General features: G+C 42.5%; 1 protein-coding gene across 1 annotated transcript; it reads right to left on the bottom strand.

The window, feature by feature from the left end:
- Positions 1 to 6,005: 6,005 nt before the first annotated feature.
- On the bottom strand, positions 6,006 to 15,543 carry LOC147437817 (uncharacterized). The gene is made up of 2 exons (XM_086486621.1): positions 13,399 to 15,543; positions 6,006 to 6,083 (listed from the first exon to the last, which is right to left on the bottom strand). The coding sequence occupies exons 1-2, from the start codon at positions 15,541 to 15,543 to the stop codon at positions 6,006 to 6,008; spliced, it is 2,223 nt and encodes a 740-aa protein (XP_086342747.1).
- Positions 15,544 to 17,512: the final 1,969 nt, after the last annotated feature.

Here is a 17,512-nt window from a genome sequence, read left to right as displayed (position 1 = left end):
GTTGCAGCAAGCTATGAGCAACCCTACTTTGCAAGCCAAAGTTACTCAACAACTTCATACTTATGGAATTTCCCTTCCTCTCCAAGAGGAGAGAGAGATTAGAAGGCTTCTTGATAAGACTCCCAAAATAAGACTCTCTCCCATAAGAGAGGAGGAATCCAAAGAACGAGAAAGAAGCGAATTCCTAAGTTCCACTGAAGATGTGGCTCCACGAAGACGGCGGTCTAGACGGTTGCCAACTCCTCCCAAGAGAAAACGGTCAACCCATAGTCCTTCTCCTCATCACTCCAAAAGAGAAGAGAGGAAACAAATGAAGAAAAATGCACGAAAGAGGTCACCCTCATCTCCTTCTTCTTCACTATAGAAGGCGAAGACAGTTCTAGCAGGTGGGAATTGCCCTTAGAAGACCAAGCAGCAGGAGACAATCGGACTGGCAGTAATTACCACAAGAAGTTACTGTGGTAACTCCAGAGAGCTATAAATAGGACCTACTACATTGTAATCGGGTTCCGAACTGTTTGTATTTGGCTTTAGCTTTCTTAACACTTTCGAGCTCTTCGCCTCTAGCTTCACTTTGTAATCATCAATTCTCTGAGCTTGAACCGTTACACATTGTACCGGTTGACCTTGAGCTATTAATTTGCCTCGGCAAATACTCTTTCTAGTTTTCCAGTTATGTCTCTCGTTCCAGTATCATATTCCAATTCAGTTATCTATTTCAATTCAATCAATGCTCTGTTCCAGTCTCACTATCTAAACTGACGGCATACCCAGTAGCTTTAAATTCTAACATCGGAATTAGCTGTCTGAAGAGACAGCTCCAATTCCATTTTGGCGATCATGGTGGTTAGAGTTGCTGGCTCTTCAACCAGAAAACTCTTATCTCCTCGTTTGAATTTTTAGTTGATCACATGGCGCCCAAAGTCAATCATGGTCGTAAAACGTCAACCCTGTTAGGCAATGATTCCGACCGCGTCGACCCTATTCCTGAGGTCTCAAAAAGAGATTCTGAGCATAAGAAGGACCCGGAGAGCGAGACTGAGGATCAGGAGGAGCACAGTCATGCTGATGAGGCCAAGGACTCTCAGCACTCCAGTCATTCCAGAAGGAGAAGGGTGGAACGGGAAGAATACAAAACCAGGGTTCTCGGTCCATGCATAAGTCAGATGGGGCCAAAGGCAATAAGGGCAGTAGTCACAGTTCTAGTAGAAAAGCCAGAGAAGAGACAATGACTAAGACTGAAGAAGAAGTTGACTGGGACGCTGATACAGATCATTACAAAAAGTCTACTCACTGTAGTCAGACTTCCAAGGGCAGAAGAGGCAGGGATGATGCTCATGATTATACTTATTCATTGAAAATCTCTTTCCCATGTTCAAAGGAGGGAAGAAAGATGACCCAGATGTTCATATCCAAGCTTTTGAACAGTATGCTGAGTTGAAGAATATTGATGAAGATGACTGGGGAGAATATTTTTCTCAGACACTCAAAGATGCAGCAAGGAAATGGTACTACCAATACCAGCCTGCCAACTTAGATCATACAACAAATTGCTCAAGGCTTTCAGATTGGAGTATTCAGATAATAGGGGTGATGAGGACATCCTCTATGAGCTAGATAAGATTAGACAAGGAAAGTTATCAGTGAGAAGTTATTTAGAAAAAATCAAGGAGTTAACCAAGCAGTTGCAGAAGCCACCATTAGAAAAGAGGCTACGCGCATGGTTTCTAAATAAGAAGCTCAGAGAACAAGAGGTACCTACACCAACAAAGAAATTCAATGATTTAGTACAGAGAGCTTTGAAACTTGAATAGCAAGCTAAAAAGGAAAGAATCCACAAGAAGAGAAGGTCCAGTGGCAACAATTCTTCCTCTGAGAATTCTGCTTCTAGTGCAACCTCCAGCAGCTCTGACAGCGGCTTAGATGAGAAAAGCAAGGGCAAGGCTAAGAAGGGGTCTTGGTCCAGAAAGATTGATAAAATGGCCCGATAGATTGCCAAAATCAGCCAAACCAGACAACCAATTGGGAGAATGGAAACTTGGTGCTCAAGGTGCAAATCTAAAGATCATGTTTCCAATGAATGTCCACAATGTACCTATTGCAAAGCAGGTCATTTATGAAACAATTGTGGCATTCCCATTCATCACTTCAAGAAGGGAAAGGATCTGTCAGTAGTAGCATTTCCAATGTTGAACCAGCCAGAGTAGAGATAATCAGTGTACCCCAAGAAGAGAAATCAGGTAAGAGTGGTACTGGTACTGGGTGCGGCAGATACCAAGGAGAGATTGATCGGGGCCGGGGTCATGGTAATTTTCAAAATCGAAGCCTGAATTGTTATACTTGTGGTAAGTATGGGTATTTTGCAGTTCAATGTCCAGAGACGCCCACTAATGTGGCTACTAAGGCGAAAGTCCCAGAGCCAGTTCCAGTGAGAGCAGCTACATGTAGTAAAGGGGTAGTCATTGAGGAAATTCCAAATGAGCAGGCAAAACCAGTCAATGCTGAAACTAGCAAATGGACTCGGGAGAGAGAGGTATGGAAGGCAAAGGGCAAAGAGAAGGTAATCGACAAATGGCAGGAGCAGAGAGAACTGGCGGCTAAGATCACTGAAGATCAAGCCAAGAAACTACCAAGGCAGCCAGAAAGTTCTGAGGCTTGAGTCATTAGAAGATACCAACCCAGTTTGACAGTCCAATCAGTTAGGATCTGGGCTTTCTGAGACCATGCTGGCTGCAGTCCAGGGACTGGTGGAGGATCCAGGAAATGTCAAATTGGATCTAACTGGAATAGGAAACAGTGCAGAAAGTAAAGATGACACCAGAGTGGAGGATTGGCACTGTGCAAATGGTTCCGTTTCCTCAAATTCTGAAGATAACTTTGATAAAGAGTGAGAGAAATACATGTAAAGATCTGTGAAAGGATTTAGAAACTGAAAGTTGAATTAGAAGACATCAGAGAAACTTCGCATGAAGCAGTGAAATTCATCAAACAGCGAAGGAAGGCTGAAGCTGACGCTAGAGCAGTTGACTTTGCAACTGTCAAGGATGATGAAACGCCGGTGATCCAAGTAGACTACAAAGTCAGAAAACAATGGGAACCACTATCCGGTGTCATACTGGATGGAGGGGTAGGTGTCAACATCCTGGGGACACACCTTCAACAAAAAATGGGAATCACAATCTTGAAACCAACACCATTCAAGATTCGGATGGCCGATCACAGAGTTGTGCAAGCAACTGGGATGATAAAAAATATGCAGATAAGGGTAGCAAAAGAAAAGTTCAAGACCAGTTTCTTAGTTCTGGATGTGCAAGGAGCACTGAAATATTACTGGGACGCCCATGGCTACGAACGGCACAGGCTGTTCACGACTATGCCAATCAGACTCTTACAATACAGGGTTCCAGTAGAAGAATTCAGGTCCAGACAAACAATACCAGAAGCTGGAGGAAGGCATTGAGACCCAAGGAGCTTTGCCAAAAATATGGGGTAAAGAAAATTGAGAGAATGCTGGTGGCAATGAATATTTTTCCATTAGCAGAGATAGATCTGAATGCAGTCTTATTTGACAAGGACCAAGATGAAAAGCAAAGGAAGCAATTTCCAGATTAGTTCACTAAACTGAATCCTGGAGAACGACCAGTTCAGCTAACTGCATGGCCAGAGAAACCAGTTGACTTCAAAGAAGAATTGTCGGGATCCAGTACACTAGCGGCCACTGAAGAAATGTACTTTGAAGAAGTTTCTGAAGTCCAAAATGACAGTTCAGAACTACAAGGACCGTCCTGGAATTATGTTGAGGAGTCAACCAAAAGAAAGGGAGGTAGGCCTAACTGGTTGCTTCCAAATGATCAGGAAATCGAAGAGTGGAATCTGGATTCTGAGGAAAATCCTTGACTGATCAAGGTAGACAAGCATTTGAACCCAGAAATGAAAGAAAAAGCTCGACACATGTTCCAAAAGTACAAAGATGTATTTGCATGGGAACATACCGATCTAAAAGGTATAGACCCAGAAGTTTGTCAACATAGAATACCTCTGGAGCCAGATGCCAGACCAATGCGTTTGCAACGGTACAGAATGAATCCAAATTACGCCAAGAAGGTCAAAGAAGAAATTGACGACCATCTGAAGGCTGGATTCATCACAGATGTAGCCAATAGTGACCGGTTGTTTCCAATTGTGGTTGTGCCCACGAAAAATGGAAAGCTCAGGGTTTGTGTGGATTATCAAAAGCTGAATGTTCAAACAATGAAGGATCCTTTTCCATTACCTTTTACAAACATGCTTCTTGATGAGACTGCAGGTCATGAGATGTATAGCTTCATGGATGGCTAAGTGGTTATAATCAGCTAAAAATTGCTCCTGAAGATCGGAGTAAAACCACTTTTATTAATGAATGGGGTGCATTCATGTATTTGGTCATGCCATTCGGTCTTTGCAATGCTCCAGCAACGTTCAACGGTGTATGATGGAAATATTCAGTGAATTTCTGCACCGATTTCTTGCAATATTTATGGATGATTTCACTGTGTTTTCCACAGAGGAGAAGCAATTATTATTTTTGGAAATGGTCTTTCAAAGATGCAAGGAAAAGAGGATCTGTCTGAACCCATTCAAATCTGTTTTTTTGGTCTAGAAGGGACAGCTACTGAGACATACAGTGTCAAGGAATGGCATAGAGATGGCTAATGATTAGATCCAGAGTGTCCAGCAGGCTAAGGCACCTCGCACAACATCAGAGTTAAGTTCATTCCTGGGATATATCAATTTTTATAGAAGGTTTATTCATATGTTTTCTTCCAAGGCATTACCCTTGTATGAGCTCACAAAGAAAACCAACAAGTTCATTTGGACTGCTGCATGTGAGGAGAGTTTTCAATGTTTAAAGAATGCCATCATCAGTAAGCTAGTACTTCGGCAACCGAATTGGGAAGTTATCTTCCATGTGCATGTAGATGCATCGGGACTGGCAATGGGAGCAATCTTGGCTCAACCGGAAGGGAGGACTGACTATCCAATATATTTTGCTAGTCCGAGATTCAGTCAGGCTGAACAAGGATACACTACTACGGAGAGAGAAGCTTTATGAATGGTTTTTAATGCCACTAAGTTTCGACATTATTTGTTGGGCAAGCTGTTTCATTTATATGTGGATCATCAGGCATTATTATTTTTTATCAACAAAGTTATTATTCAAGGCCAATTGATTAGATGGATGACGTTCCTCATGGAATTTGAATTTTGTATATTTCATAAGCCCGATAAATCCCATTGTGGAGCTGATTTCCTGTCCAGAAGCACTGATGGTTATTCGGAAGTATCCTTGAAGGTAAGCCAGTGGACGCAGAATTGTTCCAGATGACTGTTGAGGAAAACACAAATCCAGAATCCTCTGATGTATATCAGTTCCTTTCCAAAGGAGGAGTCCCAGAAATTTGGACTCAAAATCAGAAGAAGGCTCTGATTATTAAGAGTCTGAAGTTCACCATCATCGGAGGTTTGCTCTATAGAGTGGGAGTAGATGGGGTTCTTCAGAGGTGTGTGCCGATGGAAAGAAGGATGCAAGTTATTTCTGAAGCACACGAAGGGGATTCAGGAGGACATTTCTCCACTGATATTACTTACAAGAAGATTTTGCAGGTTGGATTGTGGTGGCAAACTCTGATATATGATGTTCGAAGTTTTTGTAAAACATGTGATATATGTCAGAGGATGGATAGACCAACAGCAGCAGATATGACTCCACTTACTCTAGTTCAACCACTGGGAGTCTTTTATGAAATGGGGTATGGACTTCATGGGTCCGTTCAACAAGATTACTCCCAGGAAGAACCGGTATATATTGATGGCCACTTGTTATGTCACCAAATGGGTCAAGACCAAGGCTCTTCCAGATAACACCGCGAAGTCCACTGCTGTCTCCTTATTTGAAAATATTATGTGTCATTACGGATGCCCTGTGGAGATTGTGTTTGATCAAGGAACACAATTTATTAATGATACTATGGATATTCTGATGGAAATGCTTTCAGTAAAACACAGGAAGTCAACGCCATATTATCCCAAGTGTAATGGGCAAGCTGAAAGCAATTGTTAGGAAATAAGACGTAGCTAAATAGATAATTGAGTAGATTACTTAATGGAGAGAGACAGATTTACATACACGAGATTATAGAGTTGAGAGAGAGAGAGAGTACACACGATATACGTGGTTCACCCAATGTGGGCTACGTCCACAGGAAAGCAGCCACTCAATGGCTTTAGTACTTCAAAACAAGAAGTAGTTCAAAAGGGATTATACCCTTAATGGAGCTCCCGCCTTGCTTCACTCTCACCACCTCACACTCACCTTGTTGCATCAACTTCACACTATGAAATGTGTGTAGAAATGGCCTCCTTTTATAGGCCAAAAGGGCTGCCCTCTCTTATGAGAGGCAGCCATGTGTAGCCGCCCTTCTGCGAATAAGTCCAAATCGGACCCTCCAATCCGCCCATGTGTGGCCGCCCTTGACAAGACAAGTCCGCTTTTGAATTCGGCCACCGGCCACCGACCAAGCGACGGTTGTTTTTCGACCACTTTCCGATCGCCGTCCGGCCATAATATTCCGGCGAGGGAAAAAAAAGTCTCGGGGGTGGGCCCCTAAAGTTGCCCCTGATTTTTGGCCGTGAAAATTTTTAGCCAGTAGTGCTCCTTCGAGTATATTTGTCACCTGCCATATCTGCATCAGCATACCCTTCTAGAAAAATATGAGTTCCTCCAAAATACAAAGCATTTATTGTTGTCCCTTTTAGATACCTAAGTATCCACTTCACAACTTGCCAATGCTCTTTACCTGGGTTGTCCATGAACCTACTCACAACTCCCACTGCATGTGCAATGTCTGGCCTTGTCCAGACCATAGCATACATTAGAGAACCTACCGCTGCAGCATATGGAACTTTAGACATATAGGATATCCCCTCTTGTGTCTTTGGACACATATCCTTCGTTAGTTTAAAGTGACCAGCCAAAGGTGTAGAAACTGGTTTTGCATTTTGCATTGCAAACCTTTCTAGTACCTTCTTGATGTAATCTTCTTGAGATAGCTTTATTGTCTTCTTCGTCCTATCCCTTGATATTTTTATACCAAGTATCCTCTTTGCAACACCTAAATCTTTCATTGAAAAAGATTTAGACAGCTCCTCTTTTAGGTCTTGATGTCCTGCATGTTAGCACTTGCAATCAACATGTCATCAACATACAACATTAGGATGATGAATTTCCCATCTCCCAAATTCTTCGTGTAGACGCAATGATCCGAGTTGCATCTTGTGAATCCATGATCCAACATCCATCGATCAAACTTCAAGTACCATTGTCTTGATGCTTGCTTTAAACCATACAAGCTCTTCTTTAATCTGCAAACCATTTTCTCCTTAACTTTTACTTCATACCCCTTTGGTTGAAGCATGTAGATTTCCTCCTCTAAGTCACCGTGAGGGAATGCCGTATTTATATCCATTTGCTCGAGATTTAGATCATGAGCAGCCACAAGGCTTAAGACAAGCCTAATTGAGTTCATTTTTACAACAGGAGAAAATATTTCATCGAAGTCAATACCTTTCTTTTGAGAAAACCCTTTTACCACAAGCCTAGACTTGTACCTTTTCTTCCCACCTTCTTCTTCCTTCAGCTTGTACACCCATTTGTTTTGAAGTGCCCGCTTACCTTTAGGCAACTCAACCAACTCCCATGTTTGGTTGCGATGTAGTGAGTCCATCTCCACTTGCATGCTCTTCGTCCATTCTTCTTTGGATTCATGTTGCATAGCTTCTTCGTATGATTCCGGCTCTCCAGAATCTGAGATCAAGAGATGGTTGACGGAAGGAACAAACCTTTCTAGAGGTCTACTCGCTCTTGTAGATCTTCGGGGAATAGGTTGAGGCTCCTCAGTTGGTTGACGTTGTTGCACATTGTCACCGTTTGCAGTCCTTGAGTCTTCACCGTCCTCAAGCTCCATGTACTCACCACCTGTTTCTTTTGTTTGTTTTCTTTCAAAGTAATCTTTGCACATATTTTGTTTGTTAAAAATTACATCCCTACTTCTTAAGATTTTACCATCTTCAAGATTCCATAGGCGATACCCAAAGTCACCTTCTCCATAGCCAATGAAGAAACACTTTTTGGACTTTGCATCTAGCTTTGACCTTAGGCTTCTATCTATGTGCATGAAATCCTCACACCCAAACACTTTGAGAAATGCATAATTCACCGGTTTACCTGTCGATGCCTCTTCTGGAACTCCCCCATCCAATCCCGTTGAGGGTGACCGATTGATTAGGTACACAGACGTACTTACAGCTTCCGCCCAAAGCTCAAGCGGTAGGCCTGCATGTAGCCGCATGCTTCGTGCTCGCTCCATGATTGTCATGTTCATCCTTTCCGAAATCCCATTTTGTTGAGGTGTCCTTGGGGTTGTCCTTTGTGTCAGAATGCCATTGCTAGCACAAAATCTTTCAAAAACTTGGCTGCAATATTCGCCTCCATTGTCGGATCTGAGGCATTTAACCTTGGTACCTGTTTCATTCTCCACAAAGGCTTTCCACCTTTGAAATATGGAAAATACATCAGATTTATTCTTCATGACATAAACCCATGTTTTTCTAGTCGCATCGTTTATGAATGTTACATAGTATAATGAGCCACCAAGTGATGGTGTACTTGCAGGACCCCAAACATCAGAATGAACCAACTCAAGTAATTTATTTTTTCTTTCATTTCTTGATTTTTGAAATTTTACCCTCTTTTGTTTACCATAAACACAATCTTCACAGAACTCTAAGTCCACTTGTTCAAACCTGGTAGAAGCTTCTTTGTTTGAAGGATTTGCATTCCTTTGGCACTCATATGCCCAAGTCGTAGTGCCACACCGCACTGTCAACTTCAGTAGTTGCTGCACAAGTTGAAGGTTGCGTGCTAACAGTACACAAGTAAAGTGTACTGACCTTTTCTCCCTTGGCAACCACCAAAGATCCCTTTGAGATCTTCCACCGTTTGTTTCCGAATGCAATGTTGTGACCTTGATCGTCCAATTGTCCTGTAGAGATCAAATTTTTGCAAAGAGAAGGAACATGTCTAACATCTTTAAGCTTCCATTCATTTTCGTTAGCAGTTTTGACAGAAACTGTACCTTTGCCGACAATCTCACAAGGTTCATCATCTCCCAAGTATACATACCCAAAATTACCTTTGGTGTAGTCTTGGAAATGTTGCTTGTGTGGTGTCGCATGGAATGAAGCCCCGGAATGTACTATCCAGGAATTAGACACATTGTCTAATGAGAGAATTAGAGCATCTTGCTCTACTTTACCTGCCACATTGGCCTCCGATGTTGGCTTGTTGTCTTGAGACTCTGTCTCCTTCTTCTTCTTGGACCAGCAATCCTTCTTCACGTGGCCCTTCTTGCCGCAGTTCCAACATTCAAGAATTGACTTTGTGCGTGACTTGCTTTTGAACCTCTCCTTAGGCCTTCCTCTTGTTTCCACGACCCTTTTGGCTTTTGAACCTCTCCTTAGGCCTTCCTCTTGTTTCCACTGACAATGCAGTACTTGATGATTCTCCTGTGCTTCTCCTTCGTATTTCCTCACTTAGGAGAACACCCACAACATCATCAAACTTAAGAGTATTTGTGCCAGAAATAGAATTACTTACAACCATCACAAGGCTGTCCCAACTATCCGGTAGAGATGATAGTATAAGGAGAGCTCGCACTTTGTCATCGAAATTGATTTTCACCGATCGAAGTTGACTTATGTTTGTGTTAAAGTCATTTAGGTGTTCTGCAACTGAACCATTCTCTGCCATCTTTAGATTGAACAAGCGCTTCATAAGAAATACCTTATTGGATGCCGATGGTTTCTCGTAGAAGTCGTCAAGTGACTTCATCAAGTCCTCCGTGGTCTTCATCTCCGAAACATTGAAGGCCACCGTTGACGCCAAGCTTAACCGGATTGTTCCCAGTGCATTTCGATCAAGGACAATCCATGCTTCATCTGCCATTGTTGCGGGCTTCTTTGCAAGATCGCCTAGTGGCAAATAGAGGTCCTTCTGGTAGAGATAGTCTTCAATCTGCATCTTCCAATGTTGGTAGTTTTTGCCGTTGAACTTCTCAATTTTGAGCTTCCCTTCCTCCGCCATAACTCCCACTCAATTCAAGGAATCCTTTCCTTCGGATAATTTAGCTACGATCAAACCTTGCTCTGATACCAGTTGTTAGGAAATAAGACGTAGCTAAATAGATAATTGAGTAGATTACTTAATGGAGAGAGACAGATTTACATACACGAGATTATAGAGTAGAGAGAGAGAGAGAGAGTACACACGATATGCGTGGTTCACCCAATGTGGCCTACGTCCACGGGAAAGCAGTCACTCAATGGCTTTAGTACTTCAAAACAAGAGTAGTTTACAAAGGGATTATACCCTTAATGGAGCTCCCGCCTTGCTTCACTCTCACCACCTCACACTCACCTTGTTGCATCAACTTCACACTATGAAATGTGTGTAGAAATGGCCTCCTTTTATAGGCCAAAAGGGTTGCCCTCTCTTATGAGAGGCAGCCATGTGTAGCCGCCCTTCTGCGAATAATTCCAAATCGGACCCTCCAATCCGCCCATGTGTGGCCGCCCTTGAGAAGACAAGTCCGCTTTTGAATTCGGCCACCGGCCACCGGCCAAGCGACGGTTGTTTTCCGACCACTTTCCGGCCACCGTCCGGCCATAATATTCCGGCGAGTGATTTTTGGCCGTGAAAATTTTGGTTTCCGGCGAGTGATTTTTGTTCACGCACGTTGGCTTCTCCTCATAATGGGGGCCTTACAAATGTGCGCTTTTACCACAGAAAATTACAAGGGTAAATCAGGCTCCATACTTAACAGCAGTAACAAAACCATTAAGAACATTCTCACCAAGATTGTGCAGAAGGAGCCACACCAATGGGATATTAAGCTCCAAACTGCTCTATGGGCCTATAGGACAGCTTACAAAGTTACCATTGGACTGACACTGTTCAAAATGGTGTATGGTATTGAAGTTGTAGTACCTATGGAATTCATGATTCCCAGTCTCAGGATGGCGGTGGAATATAGATTGCATTTTAATCACAATCTTAAAGAGAGATTGGAGGAACTAACACAATTGGATGAGTTAAGACAATGAGCTATTCTGGAACAGGAGATTGTTCAACAAAGAAGGAAGCACTAGCATGATAGGAGAATCAAAGTTAGGGAATTCTAGAAGGGCGACTTGGTTTTGCTCTATCAATCCAAACTGGGGCCGAAGAAGCCAAACTTAAAGATAGCTTGGGCCGGTCCATATGAAGTGGATTGGTGGGTGTTTTCCAATGGCACAGTAAGGTTGAAGGATTTATCTGGATTACTGCTGCCAGGTGCTATAATGGGGCCAAGATCAAGCTATATTATTCTAATGAGAAAGAGACTTCCAGAGAAGAAGATAGTTGCATTCTAGGTACTGATGGTCCGACTATTTTGAACCTCTTCCATTTACAACCAATACCAGAGCCAGTCATGGTGTCAGCAAAGTCTCAGCATGACAAAACAGTGCCAGTGTCAAAGTCAGTATCAGTTTTTATGGAGAAAAGGTCCAGTGATAATCATTAAAAGAAACATGGGAAGTATAAGCCAATGCATGTATTCCACGTCGTCGACGGTGCACAAAACTCTAGGAACGGTAAGTAGTGGAGCTTTTATGGCATGAACGTGTATAACAGTAAGGAGGGTGGGTATTCTTCCTCATAAATCTCCTGCGTGACGTCTCCCTACTGTTACACATTCTTCATTGCCGAGCTCTAAGGAGTCTTCACCACAACCGCAAACTTCATCATCAGCAAACTCTATCGATCACTACCTATCTCTACCCGACACACTTGGCTACGATTTTGACTATCCAAGTAAGTCTTCTTCTTCTATAGACTTACCCTCCTCACAGTGTATGGGTAGGAAGAAAATTTTGGAGAAGATGCAAGAAACCATAGATGAAACTTTGGCAATCATCAGTTCTCTTAAAGCTTCCTTACCAATTATTCCTCATAGCAAGATACAAAGGTATGTGTTCACTGAGCAGGCTGAAGTTCTGCTACGGCTTTGGAGGAACTATCTCTTTCGTGTATGTTACTTCGTCTTCCTCTTCCCTATCCTCATTCCCCACCAGCTCTCTCCACCTTTGAAGGTGTTTGAGGCCTTGGGACTGAGGCAGAGGATGGTTAATGCTTTTACAAAGGATTATGTTATGCTTGTGATGCATGAAGTTTTCCATCTTCATTGCATCACCTAGGTCACAAGGAACACAAAGATTGTATTGTACCAAGTCTCTCTTTATGGGAGAATCTATAATACAAAAGCCTATTGGAGGGGGGACCGGCTCCAAATAAATCCGGTCCTCAATTGTTATCATGTTCTTTAATTCTCTCTCTTGCAAAAGTATTGTTCATGCCAAGTTAATTAAGTATAATGGTTATGTTACTACCGCTAAATAAGTTCACCCTCTATGTTCTCAAAGTAGTCTCATGAGAATGCTCACTCTAATTCTCTTAATTCCGCTATTCTCAAAAATCATAGGGCACTTCCATTAGACTCTTTGGAGAAAATTTGCTGATGGGGCGACTCTTCACCTAGCCATATCAAAGACGAGCATCCCCAGCAAAGTTGGTGATGGTCTTACAAGTATCCTTTAATGATACACTAAACATAGCACATGAAAGCTCTTAGAGTTGCCGCATGTATAGCCACCATCTTTTAGTTGCATGGATGACCACTTCCACTGCAATTTTGAAAAGGCATCCATGTGACTAACCATGATGATTTAGGTTGAATTTATGGCTACTTTCTGACTTCCATAGCTACCACTACACACACACACACACACACACACACACACACACACACACACACACACACACACACACACACACACACACACACACACACAGAGAGAGAGAGAGAGAGAGAGAGAGAGAGAGAGAGAGAGAGAGAGAGAGAGAGAGAGAGAGAGAGAGAGAGAGAGAGAGAGAGAGAGAGAGAGAGAGAGATTTTATTATCGTACTCGAAGGTCAAATATGGCCTATGGGATCAAAGTTACATGTGATGTAGTATGTGTATGTATGATGAGTGACTCTCGATGCTCTAAAATTGTGGTGATGAGAGTTGCAATGGAGAGCCCACATTGTGGGTGGGAGAGGAAAGTGTGTAGGTCTAAGTTATGGCTGAAAATGTGAGATAAGCAAGTTCAAATGTGACCAAAAGCTGAGCACTCTAGTAGTGTGTGGTACTCAGACTCTTGAACTTGCAACAATGAGCATAATGTGCATTCATCCCATAAGACATTTTCTGGATTCGATACCTTGGGAGTATTCATGCCAACAAACATCGCCAAATTAAACATATCAAGCGACAATTGATTACGAAACTTGCTCTTGATCTTGTTCATCTTTGAAAATCCCTCTTCGCATGCTACACTTGAAAGAGGAAGCACTAACAAAGATCTCCAAAGCTTCATAGTCCAAGGAAAAGAATGCTCCCATTCTATATGATTACATGTATCCAACCAAGCTGTATACATATCCTTGCCTTTAAAGCAGTTTCGCATTCTGGTAATAAAAGATAGGTGTTCTCCTTTGCACTCTTGGCTATTGAGCAATGAACTTTGACCTTCCCCAAAGTGTTTGCATAAAACTCCCAGCCATTGTTGTGATATTACATTTACCTTTGCCAAGTCACTGTCATAATCTTTGGGTGAGAAGTACTTTGAAGCTTGAAAAATGTCAAAGTCAAATTTGAAGCGATCCCACAAAGATTGAATTATGCTTCTCACATAGCTTTGACACAAATACATCATGTAAATCATTGCACTATCATATGTTTCATGCGGATTTGCTACATCTCCTTCATACATGGGACCTAAGTGCAAGTAATGATAGTGTACTACATCCTTCTCATCCTTGTACATCATTACCCCCATTTGTGCATGTATTGTTTTTATGAAGCTTTCGGTGTGTCTTGTTCCACTTGCAAAATTAGGACCCAAGAACAACAAACGAAAGGTCTCCATAACGGACGTAATATGGTCTCCAATGCTACATATGTCAACATGAGCCTCTTGAAACTTGCAATTCAAGATATTCAACTCTCCAAGTACATCGGCAAAAAAGTGAAGAAGAAATTGCACCTTGTAATTAGTGAGTGATGCATATAAAGAGGTATCTGCACTCCTCATTACATTCAAGTACGCAGGCATCAGTCGCATAACCTTAATCAAGACCTCACCCTTTGAGAGCCATCTTACATCTTGCATTCCCTTGACAATATCATCTAGAATGGACTTGTCACTCTTTGGAACCACAATATGCATCTTTTGGGGTCTCAATTTTCCCCTTCTACCAATTCCAAAAGCTTTCACCACATCCGCAAGAAAAGCATGTCTCTTGGCAGACCTCGAAGTCCATTCATAAATCTTTCTTGCAATTTTGCCAGTGTACTTGAACTCTTTATGCTTACTAAAAGCATCATTGGATGCAAGAGCTTCTCTATGAGCTATGCAATGAAAGCTTACAAGATGGGGAACCACTCGTTTAAGCCTTGTCACTACCCCTACATGTGAACCTGTCATGACAGTTGCACCATCTGTTGCAATGCCAACCATCTTGGCTATAGCTACATTTTGGCTCTTAAAAAACTCAATCAAAACATCATAAAGAGCTTCTGCAGTAGCATCCCGAGGCTCCAAAAGCTTCACAAACTTTGTACATATGGCCCCATTGCCAGCATCTTCAATGTATGTGACACAGAGAATCATATATTGCTTGACACTAATGTCCGTACTCTCATCCACTTGAATGGAGAAATATGGACTACTCTTTACATCCTGCATCAGTATCTCAAAGTAAACATGCTGAATCGCCTTGCCAAACTGTTTGCCTGCATCTTTCCCAGTGTAAGATGAATACTCATTAGCAAGTGGCATCTTTGGAGTTCTCATAAATCTTTGAAAACTGCATAAATTAGGATACTCCTCAAGAGGCAAGAACCTTTTCATTACATACCAGCTTGTTTGCATGCATGACAGAATGTGTTCCTTTTCGCTATCTGTCATAACAACAACATGCTTTTCAATGGGTAAAGTGCTTCTTCGCTCATGCTCTAACCACAAAAGCTTTGCATCATGATGCTCATCAGAGTCTTCATGCACTTGAAGAGCTGGTTTTTGCAATGAGTGAGCCCCTTCTGGCTTTGCATAAACATTTTTCCTATGAGCGAATGTACACCACTTACACTTGGCTCGTTCATTACCATCTTTGTCGATGATACAATAAGCCCATGGATGAGCTATTTTCCAGCTCTCTAGAAACACTCGACGGTGTTTCTTATTTTTTGCTTCCTCCTTTTGAAGCGCCTCCTCTCCGGTCTCCTTAGGCAAAGCATGCAAACCAATAGACTCATAAAGAGTCCTTTGCTTTTTTCTTTTCTTAGGACGCCCTAGAGCTGCCATAACTTGACTCTAGCTGCTAAGGATAACAAAGTAAAACATACTAAGTATAGCTCAGTTTGCAATTCAAAGACAAAATCGAGGAGACAAAACAATTTGAAAGCAAAACAAATACTGTAACAATACCATTCAAAAGACTCTTTGAAACACAATAGCGAAGAAAAAAGCTAAATATTGCACCTGCGGTCGCCGGTTGACCTCACGATGACAAAGTCTTTTCTTTTCAATCTCTTGCCCCAATCTCGTCGTCAAATGATGCACCATGCAAATCCCTTCTTTTCAAGTTTCTGTAGATTGTTCAGAGAATACAGTTTTGGTCACATTTCATTATTCATAGGCTATAGGCTTATAGCTTTCAAAAACTGAAAATAAACATTTTGACGTTGGCATTGAGCACTTGCCAGGTGACTCAGGTGAGTTCTGCAGACGATGCCAGATGGGGATTCGGGAATCTCGAATCACTTGCAAGCGGCAAGAGCCCGGGCCCTGAGGGCGCAAGTGTGATAGGGAGCAAGAGGGTGCACCACAGTTCTGCTTGGAGTCTTGGAGCTTCTAATCCGCAACATGAAGGTGCGGACTGGGGCGGACTCAGGAGCAGGAACGACGCAGTTGTGGAGTGACTCCCGGCAGTTCTAACTTCTGAGCTTTTGAACCAGGCTGCAGGCAGCTACGCACTGCGCAGACGTTTCTTTCGAACCAGGCGCAGGCAGCGTAGCCTAAAGGGCCAAGGCTATTATCCTCCAAATTTTAATTTGTGTGTACATCGTAAATTTTAAAACTTGTAGTTGTAAGCACTGACTCCCGTAGCCTTGGCAGTGTGGCACTTGTGACTTGCCCATTTTCCCTCTACTTTCCAAATTCCAAGTTTAGTCCCCATTTTGGGCCCAGGCCCCATTGAGCTTTAGCCTTTAACCTTGGCCCTTGACTCTTTTAGGATGAGCATTGGAGCAGTGTCACACCAGTGACTCGTGAGTCGTGAGCTTTAGCTTTAAAATTTGAAGTTTGTAGTGTCTTTTATAACTATTTAACATATATATAAATATATTTATCAAAATTTGTTTTGGACAAGCGATTTTTGTGGATGCCATTCCGTAGACAATATACTCAAAATCTTCCCAATCCACATGGATGGGCGATTTTCCATTCCACAGTGCTGTGGACATCTTGGTTCCTTCTTTGCCGTTCCTATGACAATTTGAAAGCCTTTGGCATGGTGGATGGCCGTCAAATCCTAACGGTGGAGGGGAATCATCAGAGTAGGAGAAAGAGAAGGGGGAAAGTGGAAACGGCAGCAAAACGCGGCAACAGTGGCTTGATTGTGCATCAAAAGGCATGTACAAGGGCTTGCAATGCCATCACCATGGCCATTTTGAAGAAAAAAGTACAAAGAGATTAGTCTGTCAGAGAGCTCCACTTTGCAGGCTTCAAACGACACAAAAAAAGCCACTAATTTGATTAAACTTGACTTTTATAGTGGGGGGCCTTCAACTTTGGAAACTGCCCTCTCATTGGTCCATATGGCATCCCAATTTGGCATCTTTTAAAAGGATGGAGCCGCCTCATTTTTATCTGCACTCTTTTGCTCTCTTGCACTTGAGGGGGGGCATTAGCGATGCCGCTATTGCCCCTAGGCACTATTAACTTTTTTATTTTTTATTTTTTAAAATTTTTCCCTCCTTTATTTTTTACCCTTTGGCCCGGCTTCCTTGACTGATCCACCCTTCACTAACCTTCTTCTCTCTCCTCATTTTCCTCTTGGCCCCTAACTGCTCTTTGATTGCGTTGCCCGATCGGATTCACTTCCTTTCACCCTCTCTCTCTCTCTCTCTCTCTTTCTCTTCTTCATTTCACATGGGGCTCATCCTTGCATTTGACTAGGCTGCGGGCCAGCCGGTTACTCTGGCTGGCCATCTCTCCCTTCTCTCGCAGGAATACCCCCTTAATATGCACCGGGGAGGCATTAGTGCGCTAG

This window comes from Adiantum capillus-veneris, chromosome 17 (assembly GCF_014529385.1).
Source record: "Adiantum capillus-veneris isolate H3 chromosome 17, ASM1452938v2, whole genome shotgun sequence".
In the NCBI taxonomy this organism is placed as follows: Eukaryota; Viridiplantae; Streptophyta; class Polypodiopsida; order Polypodiales; family Pteridaceae; genus Adiantum; species Adiantum capillus-veneris.
This window is presented reverse-complemented; position numbering and strand designations above follow the sequence as displayed.